This window comes from Excalfactoria chinensis, chromosome Z (genome assembly GCF_039878825.1).
Source record: "Excalfactoria chinensis isolate bCotChi1 chromosome Z, bCotChi1.hap2, whole genome shotgun sequence".
Classification (NCBI taxonomy): Eukaryota; Metazoa; Chordata; class Aves; order Galliformes; family Phasianidae; genus Excalfactoria; species Excalfactoria chinensis.
The window spans coordinates 62,990,409-63,009,006 of NC_092857.1; the positions used below are offsets into that span (position 1 = coordinate 62,990,409).

At 50.9% G+C, this 18,598-nt stretch overlaps 2 protein-coding genes across 2 annotated transcripts; both read right to left on the reverse strand.

The window, feature by feature from the left end:
* Nucleotides 1-1,374: 1,374 nt before the first annotated feature.
* LOC140264573 (rho GTPase-activating protein 32-like) lies at nucleotides 1,375-8,906 on the reverse strand. The gene is made up of 11 exons (XM_072360428.1): nucleotides 8,856-8,906; nucleotides 8,590-8,671; nucleotides 7,965-8,108; nucleotides 7,428-7,530; nucleotides 7,135-7,267; nucleotides 6,857-6,939; nucleotides 6,386-6,493; nucleotides 5,919-6,018; nucleotides 2,471-2,497; nucleotides 1,549-1,612; nucleotides 1,375-1,379 (listed from the first exon to the last, which is right to left on the reverse strand). The coding sequence occupies exons 1-11, from the start codon at nucleotides 8,904-8,906 to the stop codon at nucleotides 1,375-1,377; spliced, it is 900 nt and encodes a 299-aa protein (XP_072216529.1).
* Nucleotides 8,907-14,971: 6,065 nt separating this feature from the next.
* LOC140264574 (rho GTPase-activating protein 32-like) lies at nucleotides 14,972-17,993 on the reverse strand. The gene is made up of 8 exons (XM_072360429.1): nucleotides 17,943-17,993; nucleotides 17,677-17,758; nucleotides 17,052-17,195; nucleotides 16,515-16,617; nucleotides 16,222-16,354; nucleotides 15,879-15,961; nucleotides 15,408-15,515; nucleotides 14,972-15,143 (listed from the first exon to the last, which is right to left on the reverse strand). The coding sequence occupies exons 1-8, from the start codon at nucleotides 17,991-17,993 to the stop codon at nucleotides 14,972-14,974; spliced, it is 876 nt and encodes a 291-aa protein (XP_072216530.1).
* Between the last annotated feature and the right edge of the window lie 605 nt (nucleotides 17,994-18,598).

Sequence of the window (18,598 nt, forward strand, 5' to 3'; positions counted from 1 at the left end):
TTCTGACTAGTAAGCAGCCTTATAATCTCATTATGTATGCCAGAATTTGCCCTTAAAGACAACAGAACCTCTCTTTGAAATGCCTCTGACAGATGATCACCCTCTGATTCTTGTTAAATTCTAGCGTTCTGCAATCTATTTCTCTGTATGTGAAACAGTAATAGTTGCTTGAACTCTGCATTATGTTTGTTTATTGTGGACAAATTTTACTGACTGACAGAGGAAACTATAGCAAAGAAATACTGCAGAATCAGATTGGATGCTGCACAAGCTGTGATACTGAGAGTGGTTTTGGCAGTCCTTATGGTAATCAGTGAAACAGAAAATATGCTGTCTTGGCTTGTTACATGTTAGTTAACCTAGGGTTTAAATATAGGTATATGCGATATATGTGTGTATGCGTGTATGTATAAGTATGTATACATATACAAGCAAACGTATACGTGAATGTATGTATGTATCTTTATGCAAATACTTATATGAAATGTAGTTAATGCTTTGTTGCTCCCTACTTTAACACTATGGTTAACTGATTCATCTCATGAATAAAGCCTTCAGGTTGTATAATCTTAGAGTGATAGTATCCTAGCTCTTTAAATATCAGAAAAATAATAATGATCTAGAGATAATAATTTTGGTTCAATTTGGCATAAATTTCACTACAATTTCCTTTTTGCTTATTTTATTATTATTTTTTAAATGTTTTCTCAGAAACAAGAAAAACAAAACAAAACAAAATAAAACCACAAAAAACTTGAAACCTAGAGGGAAAATATTCTTTCTATTCAGATTCAGGTATGTAGTTATTATGTATAAAATCATCTTCATTTTGACCCCTGTGGTTCTATATTACTGTGTATCAAAAGATTTATATTCCTAAAACCAGTGAACCCTTTGAGATGGATTCATTGATGCATGTAGTTTAGATTAGCATTTGACTGACCAAGCTGAACTGTCTACTGGTGGAGCTTCAGTGGAACATATCAAAATTGAATCCATTTAACCCAAATACGGGCTTCTTGCTGAAAATACTAAATCACTGTAATTCTGAGGAGACAGTGTGTGAGAATTTTATGGGAATTGACAGCTGGATTTGAAGGATTATGATCTCGTTATAATTGCAGGAATTCTGTGAACTGGATACTGCAGTTAATTGCTCGTATCTAGTCTCCATTACCAATCTTCTAGAGGCAATCAAAGAGATCCTCCACTGGTGTGTATCAGCACAGCTGCACTGAGGTGAGGAGAGGAAATACCACTAATTTACAGAAGCTTATTTTTGCACTTGGGGTAAACAACTAGCTAATTAAATCCATGGGACATAATAATTTGGGAAAACAGCAATGTCAGTAAGAATAAAGAAATGATAGAAAGTCAACCTAAAGAACAAAGATAACTGAAAAGAAGATTAAAGGAGATTCTGGACTGCAAAATAATACATATATAAGAAAAAGAAAATATTTCTAATATTATACTTCAGGAACAGGAAAAAAAAAACAAAAACAAACAACTTAGAAGTTGTATTTGTGTTTATTTTGGATGAAATACTCTGACTAGAATTTGGTTCTCGGTGCTCATTGACATTCAGTAGGACTGGGATGCGAGCTCCACTCTGTACATTCAAAAATCAATCCATCAGTTGGCAATGATATATGGTGGTGCTTTCAGATTTATTTTATTTGTTTGCTTTAAAACATCTAGTGCAGTATGGATCTGCAAAACATATTTAAAGATTTTCTTTTAGGAGCGAGAGAAAAATGAGTCAAGGTCTCTCCAGAGAGACTCTGCATGCACTAGGAATACTGCTTGTTTTTTTTGAAAAAATCCTCTTGTTTGAAAGAAACTCTCTAACATGTGAAGGAACTAAAGATACATATATTAGGAAAAAGGAGTAATTTATTTTCCAAATACATGTCTTATGATTTCTGTAATGTCAGATCTCAGAATCACAGAATCACAGAATTGTAGGGGTTGGAAGGGACCTCTAGAGATCATCAAGTCCAAACCCCCTGCCAAAGCAGGCTCCCTACACCACATTGCACAGCTCGGTGTCCAGGCGGGTCTTGAGTATCTCCAAAGAAGGAGACTCCACCACCTCCCTGGGCAGCCTGTTCCAGTGCTCCGTCACCCTCATTGTAAAGAAGTTCTTGCGCACATTTGTGCGGAACTTCCTATGCTGAAGTTTCAGCCCATTTCCCCTAGTCCTGTCCCCATGCACTACTGAAAACAGACCAGCCTCTCCACTATGGCTCCCACACTTCAGGTATTTATAAACCTGGATCAAGTCCCCTCTCAGCCTTCTTTTCTCAAGGCTAAACAGACCCAGTTCCCTAAGTCTCTCCTCGTAGGGGAGATGCTCCAGGCCCTTCACCATCTTTGTGGCCCTCCGCTGGACTCTTTCCAAGAGATCCCTGTCTTTTTTGTACTGGGGAGCCCAGAACTGGACACAGTATTCCAGATGAGGCCTCACCAGGGCAGAGTAGAGGGGGAGGATCACCTCTCTCGACCTGCTGGCCATGCTCTTTTTAATGCACTCCAGTATGCCATTGGCCTTTTTGGCTACAAGGGCACACTGCTGGCTCATGGCCAACCTGTCGTCCACCAGGACGCCCAGGTCCCTCTCAGCAGAGCTCCTCTCCAGCAGGTCTTCCCCCAGCCTGTACTGGTGCATGCAATTATTTCTTCCTAGGTGCAAGACTCTACACTTGCTTTTGTTAAACCTCATCCGGTTTCTTACTGCCCAGCTCTCCAGTCTGTCCAGGTCTCTCTGAATAGCAGTGCAGCCTTCAGACGTGTCAACCAATCCTCCCAATTTAGGATTAGGATTATTTTGTAAACAAACTTCACATTGCTGGGTCGCTTGTCTAATGGCAGTATACAAATTTCAGGTGACCACTGGTTGAACAAGATATTTGTATAATGCTTCTGCTCCCCGGTGAGTTTTCCTATGTTCAGTCACCACAGCCCATCATATGGCTGCTGGAATAATTCTTTTCCCCTGTGGTGGAAAGGTCCATCCTTCCTCTTTTACCTGCCCTTCCAAATCATTTATCAAGTTCCAATATTCTTTTGAGTACTTTGGCTCACCATCCACCTGCATGTTACCATCTGGAATCAAGGAAGCCTCCACCACCTCACACTCTGCTGCTCGCTTTGCTTTCTGTCAGCCAGCACATTTCCCATTCCTTCAGCACTGTCTCCCCTTTGGTGGGATCAACAGTGCATTTTAGCAACCTTCTCCAGCTTTTGGACTGCCTCCAGGAGTCTGGCTATTTCTTCAGCGTGTTTAAGACCTTTCCCTTGGGTTGACAACAGTCCTCTTTCTTTCCATATTGCTCCATGTGCATGAACAGCACTAAAGGCATATTTTGAATCCGTCCATATCTTTATCTTCCCATGTCGAACAAAGCTGCTCCTGTCTGCGTACCAGGTGTCTTCCTCATCCTCCAGTGGTTCTTCTTTCAAGTCTCTGCGACTGGAATAGACTGCTTCCATAGTCTCTAAACAGTCGTGAGACACAGGTTCTCCTGTAATTGCACTAAGAAAACCAGCTGGATTTACAATATTTGTTACTGTTATTTCTCCATTATCTTGCTCCACTAGAATGGCTTGATACTTTAAAAATCTCTAAGGGGAAAGCCAATGTCCCCCTTTCACCTCCAGCACTGTGGAGACCGTGTGGGATACCAGTGCAGTTCTCTTCTGCCCCATTGTTGTAATGCTGGGGCCTTCATTAACTCCTGTTTCAGCTGCTTTCAAGCAGGCCACAGTCCAGGCAGGTGACTGTGGTTTCTTGCAGGCTCACGTCAGCCCCTTCAGCAGAGCAGGGAGAGATGAGTGCCTGAACAACGACAACCTCCTTCTCTCCGTTGCTGCTGTCACACGGAAGGCTTTCATTTGAATTGCAGCCTGACTCCAAGTCCTCCTCCAAGACGCTCGGCTTCTCCTCAGCGACACTGCCTTGGTCCTGCTTGGAGGTGTCGCTGTCGGGGCATTCGGGCTGTGTTTGGGCTGGGCTGCACTGCAGAGGCACCGGGCCACAGTCCAGGCTGCTGACTGTGCTTTCTGGAAGGCTCGGGGAAGCCCTTTCAGGAGAGCTGGGAGAAATGAGCGCTTCAACAACGATCACCTCCATCTCTCCGTCGCTGCTGTCACATGCAAGGCTGACATTTGAATTGCAGTGACTTGGGCTTCCCATGAGCTCTCCACTGATGGAAGCACTCTGTGAGCCATCAGCACTTGACCTGTCTCTTCTGGCTTCACCAGGGCTCGATTCACCTAGGAAGGAGTGGATACACAGGGGTTAGTGCCAAACTCTCTCTGCCCCTGGAGGCAAAGGCTTGGTGCTGCCTATCAAGTAGGCTTCAAACAGCTTGAGAGGCTCCTTTGGGAAAACAGGGGTCAGCTGAAGTTGTCAGGCACGGGCTTGAATGCTGGAAGGAGTTACAAGCCCACTGAAAGCATGAATTCTACCTGTGTTGCTGACAAGCAGTGTTTTGAAAGCTGGATTTGCACCCTTACCTGCCAGGACCACGAGTTCTGCTTGTGAGGGCTCCCTGTCACTGCGCTGCAGTTGGCGTTTGCCCACAGAAGATGGTCTGTGCAGGCAGAAGCAAGAACACCAGCTGCCAGCTGGTGATTCCTTCCTCTTTCTGGGAGAAGTAGGTCTGGAGAGAAAACCGAGCATGCTGTCAGTCGTGGTGCTGGGTGAGGGAAGAGTTGCACCGAGCCCTTGCCAATAGTTGCCCGTTCCTGGCACTGCCTGCTTTCTGCTGAAACACAGCTTAGAAACATGCTCTGTTTCAAACAACAGAGGACACTTCCATTCCTACAGCTCAGCCCTCAAGTCCTGCTGGCTACATTCCTCTCAACGATGTCAAGCAAGATGCAGAGCATGTGAGCAAAGGCTCCACAGCTGGACAGGACAGGAGCTGGCAGGCGTAACTGCTTTCTGAGGAACTGTGCAGCCATAAGGGAAGCTCAAAAGCATCTCTGACTCTTACGTTAACAGCTCCTCGGCCTCAGCTGACTGCCATCCTTAATTTCTAGTGCCAGCAAGACTCACCAGCAGCTCTGCTTAGAGCTGTGTTAGTTGAATCCTTGGAGATATAATGGACAAAAAGTAAACCAAGGAAGCCCACCTGACCAATGATGATAGGGGCTGGAAAGGGAAGTCCTCTTTACCTTTGAGATGGAAAATCAATGATTGTGTGGAATTTCCCTGGTACAGCTGCTGGGCCTTCCTCCACTTCGATGTCGCTGCTTTGTGCCACAGGAGGAGAGCTGCTCTGGCCTTTTCTCAGAGCCTGTGCCTCCTGCAGGGTGAGCAGCTTTGTGGCAGGAGGAGACCCCCACACAGACTCAGGCCCAGGTAGAGAACTGTGCCCTGCAAGGGAAAACCACAGGTAAGAGGGAGGATCAGAAAGCAGCAGCACAGCCATCCCAGTTCTGCATTTTTCTCAGACTTGCTTATCCAAGCCACTGGAAGAAGAGGAGCTCAAAGTAACTGGGTGCTCAGAGGTATGCTCGTGGCAAAGGACACAGCCATAATTAAGAGCTGCCCACTGTATCAAAACAGGCATTAAAAAAAAAAAAAAAAAAAAAAAGCCCTAGAAAACGGATCTGGGAACTCAGAAAGCTTTGCTGCCACACTTCAATCATGCTTCACCCCCATTCAAAACATCCTAAAGGCAGGGATGGTTTTCTCCATGAAAAGTCTGGCCTCAGACATTTTCAGGATCCAGCAACAGGGTGCCATATTCTCATCTAAGCCCAGAAGCCTCCTGTCCCGTTGAGAGTCAAAGCGTATTTGAAAGATCTTGGAGAAGGCCTGGATTGGATCAAGATCAAGCTAATGGAGGAAGACGCTCACCTGATCCCTCTCCCATGGCTGACGTGGATTCAGAGCAGAAGAGGACGTCTGTGTTGCCAATGAGAAATTCCACCACAGCTGCCTGCGTCTGCACTTCCAAGCAGGCAGCTCCTCCGCTGACGCAGGCAGACTGGCTCTGCTGGGATCTGAAGAAAAGGCAGATTTTACAAGTCGTTCCTCCAAGACTGTTGCCCCAGGTCTGAAGTTTTGCAGCCCAAAGCAGTCCAGCTGGGCTCTGGAGACTTCCGCAGTGAGCAATCAGCAGTGCCACTGACGAAATTCTCCTGGATGATCAAGGACACAGCAGTCCCATCTCAGCAGGAGAGCAGAAACTGTCATCTAGAAATTGGGCCCCTGGGGTTGGGGGAGAGCAGTCCAGGCTCCTCCTCTGCTGCCAGCCACTTCTGACAGCTTTTACAGGAGAAGAGCACTCTAGATGAAGAAGAAGGGAGGCCTGCTTTCTTTCTGGAGAGCAGAACTAAGCGTTGTGCTTCAACAGAAAAAGAAGTTTACCTTAAGAGGTTTGGAGCCCACACGATTGCTAAATTCTTAGCGTCCATGTTGGTGACCGAGCAGCTCCCAGCGAGAGATGCCAAATGCCTCATAAGGTACTCCAGAGTCCTGGACAAACAAGAGGGGCAGATGTTCAGCACCAAAAAGCAAGCCGTGCTGCAGTGCACAAAACAAACCTCACTTCATGCTAGTTGATGTCATTGCTACCGTCCCTGAATATGAAGTAGATAAAACGTTCCCAGTGCCACCACGCTGCAGCACCAAGCCCTGCAAAGCACAGCTGCAGCCATCAGCAGCACCAACCGTGCCCCTGTGCCAAGGAACCGACCCAATCCATTGACCCGATGCAGCCTTCAGCTGCTTCAGCGTGCAGGCGCATGATGTTGCAGGTGTGAGGCAACACCTGGAATCGCATCATCGCCCTCTGAAAGACAGCAGGGCTGAGCTCAGCAGACCGAGCGCAGCACTGACCTGTAGTGAGGAGCGGGCAGCTGCTGGATGGCGTCCTTCATTCTGAGCAACCGCTCCTCCTCCGTAGCAGCATGAGCCGCGTCCTGGGAAAAAGCAGGAAGGGATTCAGACACCAGTCAGCCTAGATAGCTGCCACAGGTTTGGGAACCGTGGGGACAGCACGCTGGTGCTCAGCACCGAGGCAGACTTGATGCCTTCCAAGAGGCATCAGGGGAACACCGCGGCACACAGCCTGTGTCATCAAGGCCAAGCAGTGCAAGACACTGCCCTGTGCTTACCGAGAACGTGTCATACAGCTGCTCGGTCACGAGAGGGTTCGGGAGCTCCCTGAAGTACATCTTGCATACAGAGCTCACGCTGTGAATGTCACGAACGCTGAGCTCGGGAACCTGCTCTGAATCAAATTCATGGCTGCAGAGAAGGACACAGAATTGCGCAGAGGGCTTTGAGAAAGACGAAAACAAGTCCAAAGCCACACCAAATACAGTCAAGAAAAGGAAGGGGTTCCTCTGAACGCCCTCAGCATGGCACGTGCCCCTACTGACAGCTGTGTCAGTCACAGCACTCTTACCGTAATCGCTGGATCTTGGACATGACGCCGGACAGGCGGTAGATCCCCCGCACCACGCCATGCTGCTCGATAAATTCAGTGCAGCTCTGCAGGACCTGGGGGACTACAGAACAAGAGACAGCGGTTAGCTCAGCTTCTTACTCAAGTCCTGGGTCAGGCCCTGCTCTTCTCACATCCCACCCAGTAAGCCCAGCCGGGCCACCGCTTGCTTCCTCCTTAGAGGAGAAAGCTGGCAGAGACAGCTGTGAGGAAACTGCACAGAGACGTGTTCTTGGCTTTCCAGAAATGCCACCACCTAGCAACAGCCTGGAGAAAGTAATTCTGGCAAAATCACAGACACTGCAAGTCCCATCACAGCTCCCTGGGGAATGGAGGAATCCAATCTCACGACCAGAAGAGCTAGGAAAAGGCTGCAGGATGCTCTCTTTGGCCAGAAGGCTTCCTACGTTTTCAGACTGAAACAATTGTTGGATATGATCTCCCTTTCATCTTTAGATGCCCAGCGGAGGGAGATCTCAGCAATGGGCTGTTCCTTACCATCACGGCCAGAGCGGAGAAGGTGCTCCCCCAGGTCACACCCAAACACCCCTTCCTTCGCCGGCTCCGGCTGCTCCGATCTCCTGGGGCGAGCCTTCACCACCGAACGAAGGAAGGTGCTGAGCTTGCCCCGTTTCTTCGGCACTGCAAAGAAACAAAACAAAGAAACCAGTTCATTTCAGGCTTGGCTCAGTTGGACGAGGCTGAGCTTAACGCCTTCGACTGAGCACGGAACATCGGGAAGAACATTCCCAACAAGGACACGCAAGAACGGATTTTTCCCGTCCCTGCACGTGCCCAAGGCCAGGTCAGAAGGGGCCCCGGACAGCCTGCTCTCGACTCCTGCTAAATGCGCAGGCTGGGCACCCAGACTGAGGCAGGGGCCTTGGAGCCTGAGGATGATCCTTTAGGCACCTTCCAATCCCAAGCCATTCCAGGAGGATTCTGTGACTTCCCCAAGCCCAACAATAAACACAGTGGGATTGGGACAGATCTCTGCGTGTTCCCATGGACCTTAATGCAGTCCTGTTGCTAAGCTTGCTCAACGCGGGCATTAACGAACGCCCTGAAAGCCACGCTCTGACCCCATTTTACTAACCCGCATTGTCAAATGTAACATGTGTACCTGGCTTTGGCAATGAATTGATGAGGGACTCGGGAACTTTTCCACTGATGAGCTCCACACACTCACCAGGGAAAAACCCAACCTGTAACAAGAACAAAAAGAGAGGAGGGCATTAGCCTGAGCCCAGAGCCAAAGGGAATGTCCCCTGACAGTGACACAGGGCAACCGTTTGCATCCGGAAGCCATCCTGTGCAGGCAGAGCAGCTCCAAGCTGAGATTCCTGACTCTACTGAAGTTGGGCTCTCTAGTCGAAAGCGTGTGCCTACCTGAAAGCCAAGCTTGCCTCTCCACCAGGGGCTCAGCTCCTTTGGTGGCATAGAAATAATGCACACCAAGTCTCCCACCTGCAAGAAATTGAAACGTCAATCCCAGCTTCAGCACAGCTGGCAGGAAAGCACAGCTCAAATAACTGCCTTCTTCTGCGCCACAGAATATCCTAAAGCTAGACAGCAATTGCACCAATGCAGCCCCAAGGCATTTTCCCTTCTAAAACTGAACTTGGAGGTACAAGAGTCACACAACATACACAGTACTGCTGTGCAGTAGGAAACAGGTCTCAAAATCAGCTGGCTCTCTGCCAAAGGCTATGCAAGAGCTCCACTTTAACCACGGGCATCAGTTAGCAGGGCTTCCTGAACACATCTGCACACTTCACACCCGGTCTGCTGTTGCTCAGAGACCAGGCTCCCATACTGGGCAGGATCTGCTTGATTACAAGGTTCAAATGCCCAATCCAACCATACTGGAGAGATGGCTGAACTCCTCCTGACCCAGCGCAAGTCTAAGCTGGAACCGAACCTTCGAAGCTTCACCTCGTGAGACATTCTGAAGGTGTCTGAGAAGATTCCTGAGCCGTTCACACCCTAGACTACTCTCCCGTGCATGACAACAAGGAACGCCTGGAACTGCTTACCTCCAGGGAGACTTCATCCGGCCCCTGGGCGACGTAACGCTTAATAACATGGGCTGCCGCAATCGCTGGCACGTTGAAAGATGACTCCGCACGCACCAGCTGCGGCTTCCACATGTTATCAGCCTGCAAAACAGAGCACAGGCCGTGGTCAGGAGCTGAGGACAAACCAGGAGGATTTCAAGGTGAGGAGCACATCTGCAGAGAAAGCTGCAGGAAATGCGCTCCCTCCTGATCAGGAGCACTTCAGAAGGAGCTGCACTTCTCATCACAGTTGTTTCTCTTCCTGGCGTGCAGTGCCAGGCCATGCCAAGATGCATCTCTCTCTACCCAGACTCATCAGCAATGGCACTGGCGCAGACAGGTGGCCAGGCCCTTTTTGGCCCATTCTTTCCTGCAGGAGAGCACATCTGCGGCTCCCTCTGCTGGCTCAACACAGAGAACAAAGACAAGCCAGAGCTTCATACTGTACCTCCGTGCCCGCCACCTCGGGCTCACATCTGATCTCGCTGCATGCGTTGCCCATCCCAGCAGGTGTGACAAGCTGGAACAGAGAAGAAACACACGTCTGTTTTCTCTATTCACCCAGCACAGTATGGAGGGACTTCTTCAGAACTACCCTTGCATACTCTGCGGCATAGGCAAGTGTTCGAGAAACTACCCCTTGCTTCAGTAAATTCAAACGTGACAGCCTATTAGGCAGCGCTGTACCAAGTTGCTATCCCTCTGCCAGCAGATGGGGACTCTGGCACAGAGCAGCAGATGCAATCACCCAGAGCACTCTGACAGTGCGATAGCAGGGCATTAGACAGCATCCTTCTGAGGGCTGAGCTGGAGGGCAGTGAAGAAACCCACGGCATGTAAAACGACGTGGTGGGACAAAAGATGGCACGTACCTGGCAACGAGATCACCTCAGGCTATCTGCAGCAGTTCCTGGTCACTCTGCTCAGATCTTATGAGAGCAAAAGCTGCACCAAGGCAGTGGGCGGAGGGTGGGCAGAGGAGAGAGAAAGAGCAGGTCAGTGAGCAGGGCTAAGACAGCCATGGCCTAACGCACACAGCACAACCGTCCCATCCACTTGCTGCAAGACATGCTGAGTCTCAGGCTACGTGATGCCTGTCCACCCAGCAACCTTACTCTGCTTCCATAATTGAGCAAAGAAGACAACGGAAGAAGCATGGGACAGGTGCCACCTTTATGGACACCCCCTTTGGAATGTGTGTACCAGGGGAAGATTATGTCTGACGGTCAAGAGTAAGCAATATGGTGCTTTGAGCGCTGACAGCCAGCACTTCTCAACACCTCGCTGTCCACCCGTCCATCCCACGCTGGCTCAGCTTACCTACAGGATGCTGCGCACGATGGTACTCAAACAAAGGCACTAAACGCACAAGAACAACAAGAAAACCAACCACTCCGAACTCCTACTCGCCCACAAAGGAACACAGAACGCACCGCTCCTCCCCTCATTCCAGCCGCTTATGACATCACCAACGGCCACCAGCCTGGTCCACCATGACCCCCCACAAGGGGGGGAGGCAAGACCACGGGGTCACATCTGATTCCAACACGGCACCACAACATTGCAGAACTCAGTGTGGGGTTGGAATTATGTCCTGGTGTGGCAGCACATTGGGAGGTGTTTGGGCACAGCTGAAGAGCTGACAGACACCTGACGTTTCCAAAGGAGGGTGCCATATTCACTCTCAGCATTTTTTTGTCCGTGTACAGCTCCAACCCTTTGCACACCTCTGTGCACGCACATATATGTGCACGCTCGTCCTTGCACACATACCCACTGACATGCACAGACCAGAGCAACCCCACTGCTTTGTACACACATGAACACAAACGTGTGTAACAGCACCCATGCACAAATACACACACACGCGCATGCACACAAACTCGTGGAACCCCACTGCTTTGCACAATCCTGTGCACACTCACGTGTGTCATGCACTGATTTCCCAGCCAGTCCTCGTGGGGTCTCTTACCAAGGACGGGAGTGCAGGGGAGCAGCCAGAAGCTGTTTGCATTCCCTGCTGTCTGCTGGGCAGGTTTGTTGGCGATGCTTGGGTTGCTTTGCTTTCCCTTGGGAGGTGGGAAGGAGCTTTGTATGGAGGCACATCCCGTGCCAGAGCATCCCGATGGCACGCGTGGGATCAGCAGGTCTGTCAGAGAAGTGGGTGAGGTTGCACGCCAAGCTGCAGCAGAGGAAGGGAGGAGGTCCCAGCACAGCTCTGCACCACGCTCTGCCACGCTGGGCAGCTTGTTCCTGGCTCAGCAGTGCCATCAGACAAGAAGCAGGGAAGGAAAGCAAGGATGGGGATACCATCAAGCGCAGTTGGTGCATGACTGTGCAGACCCGCAGACCCAGAGCTTGTGGGTTGTTTCTGTAGCATTTGTGTGCTGTAGCTGAGCAAAAGGTTCTGCTGCTTGATTCTTCTTCTGAAAGAGCTGCCTACAGGTAAATGTCTGCAGGGATGGAGGATGTGACAGAAAGCATTTGTCTCCACATCAGTGTAGTTACACTTGGTCTAGAGAGTGAGAGAAGCAGGCAGCACTGCCTGACATTGGTCAGGGTGAGCTCCTCCTGCCACAGCGCCATGATGGCAGGGCTGGAGATGATCTGCAGAGCCAGCTCAGAGGTGGGAGCCAGGAATGGACATGGCAGGAGGACAGAGGTGTTAGGGAGCAGCCATGACGTCCAAGAGCATCAGAAGGCCCTGAAAAGCATCACAAAGCCGCAGCCAGGAAGCTTGGGGTTGTCATGAGCAGCATCCAGGATGCTAGAAATTATTTGCTCCCTTACAAAACGGTAGCAGAGCTCCTGCTGCAGGAGTCCCAAAGCTAGGCAAAATGGGAACACACGCAGAGCTCTGCTGCACTCACCCCACAGCCAGAGAGCTGCAAGCTGAGCTGTCTTGCTGTTTCTTGCACTCATCCCAATCTCTGCGAATGAAGACTCGGAATGCAGTCAAGGCATTGATTGAGCATGAGCATGCCTTTATTCAATAGGAGAAAGGAGGGGGTGTGAGGTATGGAGGAAGGATGGGACTCGTCCTCTCCTGTCATCACGAGAGTGGCTCAGAGCTTGTGCTGTTCCCTGGAGCCTGGGACTGGTGGCCCGATTCTACACCCCCTTCCAAGAGGCTCGGCTGCTCCTCAGTAACGCTGACCTGGTCCTGCTTGGAGGTGTCGCTTTCGGGGCACTCAGGCTGTGCTTGGTCTGGGCTGTGTTGCAAAGGCACTGGGCCACAGTCCTGGCTGGTGAGCCTGGCACTTGGAGCCTGGCACTGGTGGTCTGAATCCACACCCACCTCCAGGAGGCTCGGCTTCTCCTCACTGATACTGACCTGAGCCTGCATGGTGGTGCTGCTGTCAGGGCACTCGGGTTGTGCTGGGATTGTGCTGTCCTGGGACCCCTGCACTGGGTCCCAATCCAGGCTGGTGCCTGTGGTGTCTTGCAGGCTCAGGTCAGCAGCTTCAGTAGGGATGGGATGAATCAGGGCTTGAACAATGATGACCTCCTTTTCTCTGTCGTTCCTGTCTTGTAGAAGGCTGTCTTCCGAACTGCAGTGACTTGTGCTTCTTAACAGCTGTCCATTGATGGAAGCACATGATGCTCCATCGTCACTTGCCCTGGGTCCTCGGGGTTGACAGGGGCTCAGTTCACCTAGGAAGGTGTAGACAGGTGTTACTGTCAAACATTCGCAAGATGAATCATGAAAGAGGTTCTTGACATTTGGCTATGTAGTGGTGGTGGGCAGAAGCAAATAGGCTTCTAGCAACAGTGTCACTGTCTTGAAAGTGATCCTCGTGCAGGTCCAGCCTTTGTGTTGACAAGAGACTCGTTTGGGAAAGACAGGGGTGAACCAAAGATGTCAGGCACGGGCTTGAATGCCAGAAGGAGGTACAAGCCCACTGAAAGCATGAATCCTACCTGTGCTGCTGACAAGCAGTGTTTTGAAAGCTGGATTTGTACCCTTACCTGCCAGGACCATGACTTCTGTTTCTGAGGGCTCCCTGGCACTGTGCTGCAGTTGGTGTTCAGCCATAGGCGATGGTTTGCCCAGGCAAAAGCAGGAACACCAACTGCCAGCTGGTGATTCCCTCCTTTTGCTGGGAGAACTTGGTCTGGAGAGAGAAAACAGAGCATGCTGTCAGTCACGGTGCAGGGTGAGGGAAGAGCTGCACTGAGCGCTTCCAACAGTTGCCTGTTCCTGGCCCTGCCTGCTTTCTGCTGAAACACAGCTTAGAAACGCGCTCTGTTTCAAACAGCAGAGGACGCTTCCATTCCTACAGCTCAGCCCTCAAGTCCTGCTGGCTAGATTCCTCTCAACGATATCAAGCAAGATGCGGAGCATGTGAGCAAAGGCTCCACAGCCGGACAGGACAGGAGCTGGCAGGCGTTAACTGCTTTATGAGGAACCGTGCAGCCATAAGGGAAGCTCAAAAGCATTTCTGACTCTTACTGCTAATACCTCCTTGGCCTCAGCTCACTGCCATCTTTAATTTCTAATGCCAGCAAGTCTAACCAACAGCTCTGCTTACAGGAGAGGTGCAGTTGGTATCAGGCACGTGGCCCTGAAATCTGGAAAACACTAATATTTCCAGGTACAGCCAGCACAGGCCAGGATAGACGCCAGCGTGGCTTTCTGCATCTGGTGACTGCCTGCCCAACCAGGAAGGAATGGCACCCTTGTGTGGCTCCACTGAGCCTGTTGGGCAACTGTATGTTAGTTGAGTCCTTGGAGACATCATGGATAAAAATAAACCAATAAAACCCACCCGACCAAAGATGATAGGGGCTGGAAAGGGAAGTCCTCTTTACCTTTCAGGTGGAAAATCAATGACTGTGTGGAAGTTCCCTGGCACAGCTGCGGGGCCTTCCTCCACTTCTATCTCTATATCCCTGTACTGTGTCACAGTGGGAGAGCTGCTCTGGCCTCTCCGCTGAGCCTGTGCCTCCTGCACCGTGAGCAGCTTTGTGGATGGAGGATGCACCCACACAGACTTGGGCGCAGCCATAGAACTGTGCCCTGCAAGGGAAAACCACAGGTAAGAGGGAGGATCAGAAAGCAGCAGCACAGCCATCCCAGTTCTGCATTTCTCTCAGACTTGCTTATCCGATGTATGTGCTCAGATGTATGCTTGTGGCAAAGAACACAGCCATAATTAAGAGTAGCTCACTGCATCAAAACAGGCAAACAAAAACCCTAGAAAACCTAGGGGGCAGGGAACTCAGAAAGCTTTGTTGCCACATTTCAATCAAGCTTCACCTGCTTGCAAAACATCTTAACAGCTGTGACGGTTTTCTCCATGTAAGTTATGGGTTTGGACACTCGGGATCCAGGAACGGAGCACCATATTCTAATCTAAGCCCAGAAGCCTGCTGTCTCCTCAACAGCAAAAGCATTTTCAAAGGTCTTGGAGAAGGCCTGGATTGGATCAAGGTGTCAGATGAAGATCAAGCTAATGGAGGAAGACTCTCACCTGCTCCCTCTTCCACGGCTGGTGTGGATTTGGAGTGGAAGAGGCTGTCTGTGTGGCTGATCAGGAACTCCACCACAGCTGACTGTGTCTGCAGCTCTGTGCATGCAGCTTCTCCGCTGGTGCAGGCAGACTGGCTCTGCGGGGATCTGAAGAAAAGGCAGATCTTACAAGTCATTTCCCCAAGATCGTTTCCCCAAGTCTGAATTTCTGTAGCCAAAAACTGACAAGTTGGGCTCTGGAGACTTCCGCAGTGGGCAATCAGCGATGCCACTGACGAAATTCTCCTGGATAAGCAGGGACACAGCAGTCCCAGCTAAACAAGTGACTAGAAACTGTCATCTAGAAATTGTGCCTTGGGGGCTGGGGAGAGCAGAAGTAAGCATCGTGTTGAAACGGAAAAAGAAGTTTACCTTAAGAGGTTTGGAGCCCACACTATCGCTAAGTTCTGAGCATGCATGTTGGTCACGGAGCAGTTCCCAGCCAGAGACGCCAAGTGTTTCATTAAGTACTCCAGCGTCCTGGAAAACAAGAGGGGCAGATGTTCAGCACCAAAAAGCAAGCCGTGCTGCAGTGCACAAAACAAACCTCACTTCATGCTGGTTGTTGTCATTGCTACCGTCCCTGAATATGAAGTAGGTAAAACATTCTCACTGCCACCACGCTGCAGCACCAAGCCCCAGCACAGCACAGCCGCAGCCATCGGCTGCACCAACTGTGCCCCCATGCCAAGGAACTGACCCAGTCAACCGACCCGACGCAGCCTTCAGCCGCTTCAGCGTGCACAGGCATGATGCTGCCAGCGTGAGGCAACACCTGGAATCGCATCATGGCCCTCTGAAAGGCAGCAGGGCTGAGCTCAGCAGACCGAGCGCAGCACTGACCTGTAGTGAGGAGCGGGCAGCTGCTGGATGGTGTCCTGCATTCTGAGCAGCCGCTCCTCCTCCGTGGCAGCACAAACAGCGTCCTGGAAAAAGGCAGGAAGGGATTCAGACACCAGGCGGGAATAGCAAAGGGAAGGGAATTCTCGCAAGCATTGCAAATAGCTTAAATAAGCACCTCCTGGCACCACCAGAAGTGGCATCAGCCAGAGGCAGGAGGTGGCAAAGACATGCCTCATGGGGCTAACAGAAAGAAGACCTCGGAGCTGGGGCACTGCTGCAACCATCAGCCAGGACGCCCAGGGAAGAGGTACGTGTCATTTCCAAGACATTGCCCTGAGCTTACCGAGAACTTGCCATACAGCTGCTCGGTCAGCAGAGGGTTTGGGAGCTCCCTGAAGTACATCTTGCACAGGGAGCTCACGCTGTGAATGTCTCGGACGCTGAGCTCGGGAACCTGCTCCGACTCGAATTCATGGCTGCAGAGAAGGACACAGGATTGAGCAGAGGGCTTTGAGAAAGAGGAAAGCAAGTCCAAAGCCACAACAAATACAGTCAAGAAAAGGAAGGGGTTCCTCTGAACGCCCGCAGCATGGCACGTGCCCCTGCTGACAGCTGTGTCAGTCGCAGCACTCTTACCGTAGTCGCTGGATCCTGGACGCCACGCCAGACAGGCGGTAGATCCCCTGCACCACGCCATGCTGCTCGATGAACTCAGCGCAGCTCTGCAGGACCTGGGGGACTACAGAACAAGAGCCAGCGGTTAGCTTAGCTTCTGACTCAAGTCCTGGGTCAGGCCCTGCTCTTCTCACATCCCACCCAGTAAGCCCAGCCGGGCCACCGCTTGCTTCCTCCTTAGAGGAGAAAGCTGGCAGAGACAGCTGTGAGGAAACTGCACAGAGACGTGTTCTTGGCTTTCCAGAAATGCCACCACCTAGCAACAGCCTGGAGAAAGTAATTCTGGCAAAATCACAGACACTGCAAGTCCCATCACAGCTCCCTGGGGAATGGAGGAATCCAATCTCACGACCAGAAGAGCTAGGAAAAGGCTGCAGGATGCTCTCTTTGGCCAGAAGGCTTCCTACGTTTTCAGACTGAAACAATTGTTGGATATGATCTCCCTTTCATCTTTAGATGCCCAGCGGAGGGAGATCTCAGCAATGGGCTGTTCCTTACCATCACGGCCAGAGCGGAGAAGGTGCTCCCCCAGGTCACACCCAAACACCCCTTCCTTCGCCGGCTCCGGCTGCTCCGATCTCCTGGGGCGAGCCTTCACCACCGAACGAAGGAAGGTGCTGAGCTTGCCCCGTTTCTTCGGCACTGCAAAGAAACAAAACAAAGAAACCAGTTCATTTCAGGCTTGGCTCAGTTGGACGAGGCTGAGCTTAACGCCTTCGACCGAGCACGGAACATCGGGAAGAACATTCCCAACAAGGACACGCAAGAACGGATTTTTCCCGTCCCTGCACGTGCCCAAGGCCAGGTCAGAAGGGGCCCCGGACAGCCTGCTCTCGACTCCTGCTAAATGCGCAGGCTGGGCACCCAGACTGAGGCAGGGGCCTTGGAGCCTGAGGATGATCCTTTAGGCACCTTCCAATCCCAAGCCATTCCAGGAGGATTCTGTGACTTCCCCAAGCCCAACAATAAACACAGTGGGATTGGGACAGATCTCTGCGTGTTCCCATGGACCTTAATGCAGTCCTGTTGCTAAGCTTGCTAAACTCGGGCATTAACGAACGCCCTGAAAGCCACGCTCTGACCCCATTTTACTAACCCGCATTGTCAAATGTAACATGTGTACCTGGCTTTGGCAATGAATTGATGAGGGACTCGGGAACTTTTCCACTGATGAGCTCCACGCACTCACCAGGGAAAAACCCAACCTGTAACAAGAACAAAAAGAGAGGAGGGCATTAGCCTGAGCCCAGAGCCAAAGGGAATGTCCCCTGAGAGTGACACAGGGCAACCGTTTGCATCCGGAAGCCATCCTGTGCAGGCAGAGCAGCTCCAAGCTGAGATTCCTGACTCTACTGAAGTTGGGCTCTCTAGTCGAAAGCGTGTGCCTACCTGAAAGCCAAGCTTGCCTCTCCACCAGGGGCTCAGCTCCTTTGGTGGCATAGAAATAATGCACACCAAGTCTCCCACCTGCAAGAGATTGAAACGTCAATCCCAGCTTCAGCACAGCTGGCAGGAAAGCACAGCTCAAATAACTGCCTTCTTCTGCGCCACAGAATATCCTAAAGCTAGACAGCAATTGCACCAATGCAGCCCCAAGGCATTTTCCCTTCTAAAACTGAACTTGGAGGTACAAGAGTCACACAACATACACAGTACTGCTGTGCAGTAGGAAACAGGTCTCAAAATCAGCTGGCTCTCTGCCAAAGGCTATGCAAGAGCTCCACTTTAACCACGGGCATCAGTTAGCAGGGCTTCCTGAACACATCTGCACACTTCACACACCCGTCTGCTGTTGCTCAGAGACCAGGCTCCCATACTGGGCAGGATCTGCTTGATTACAAGGTTCAAATGCCCAATCCAACCATACTGGAGAGATGGCTGAACTCCTCCTGACCCAGCGCAAGTCTAAGCTGGAACCGAACCTTCGAAGCTTCACCTCGTGAGACATTCTGAAGGTGTCTGAGAAGATTCCTGAGCCGTTCACACCCTAGACTACTCTCCCGTGCATGACAACAAGGAACGCCTGGAACTGCTTACCTCCAGGG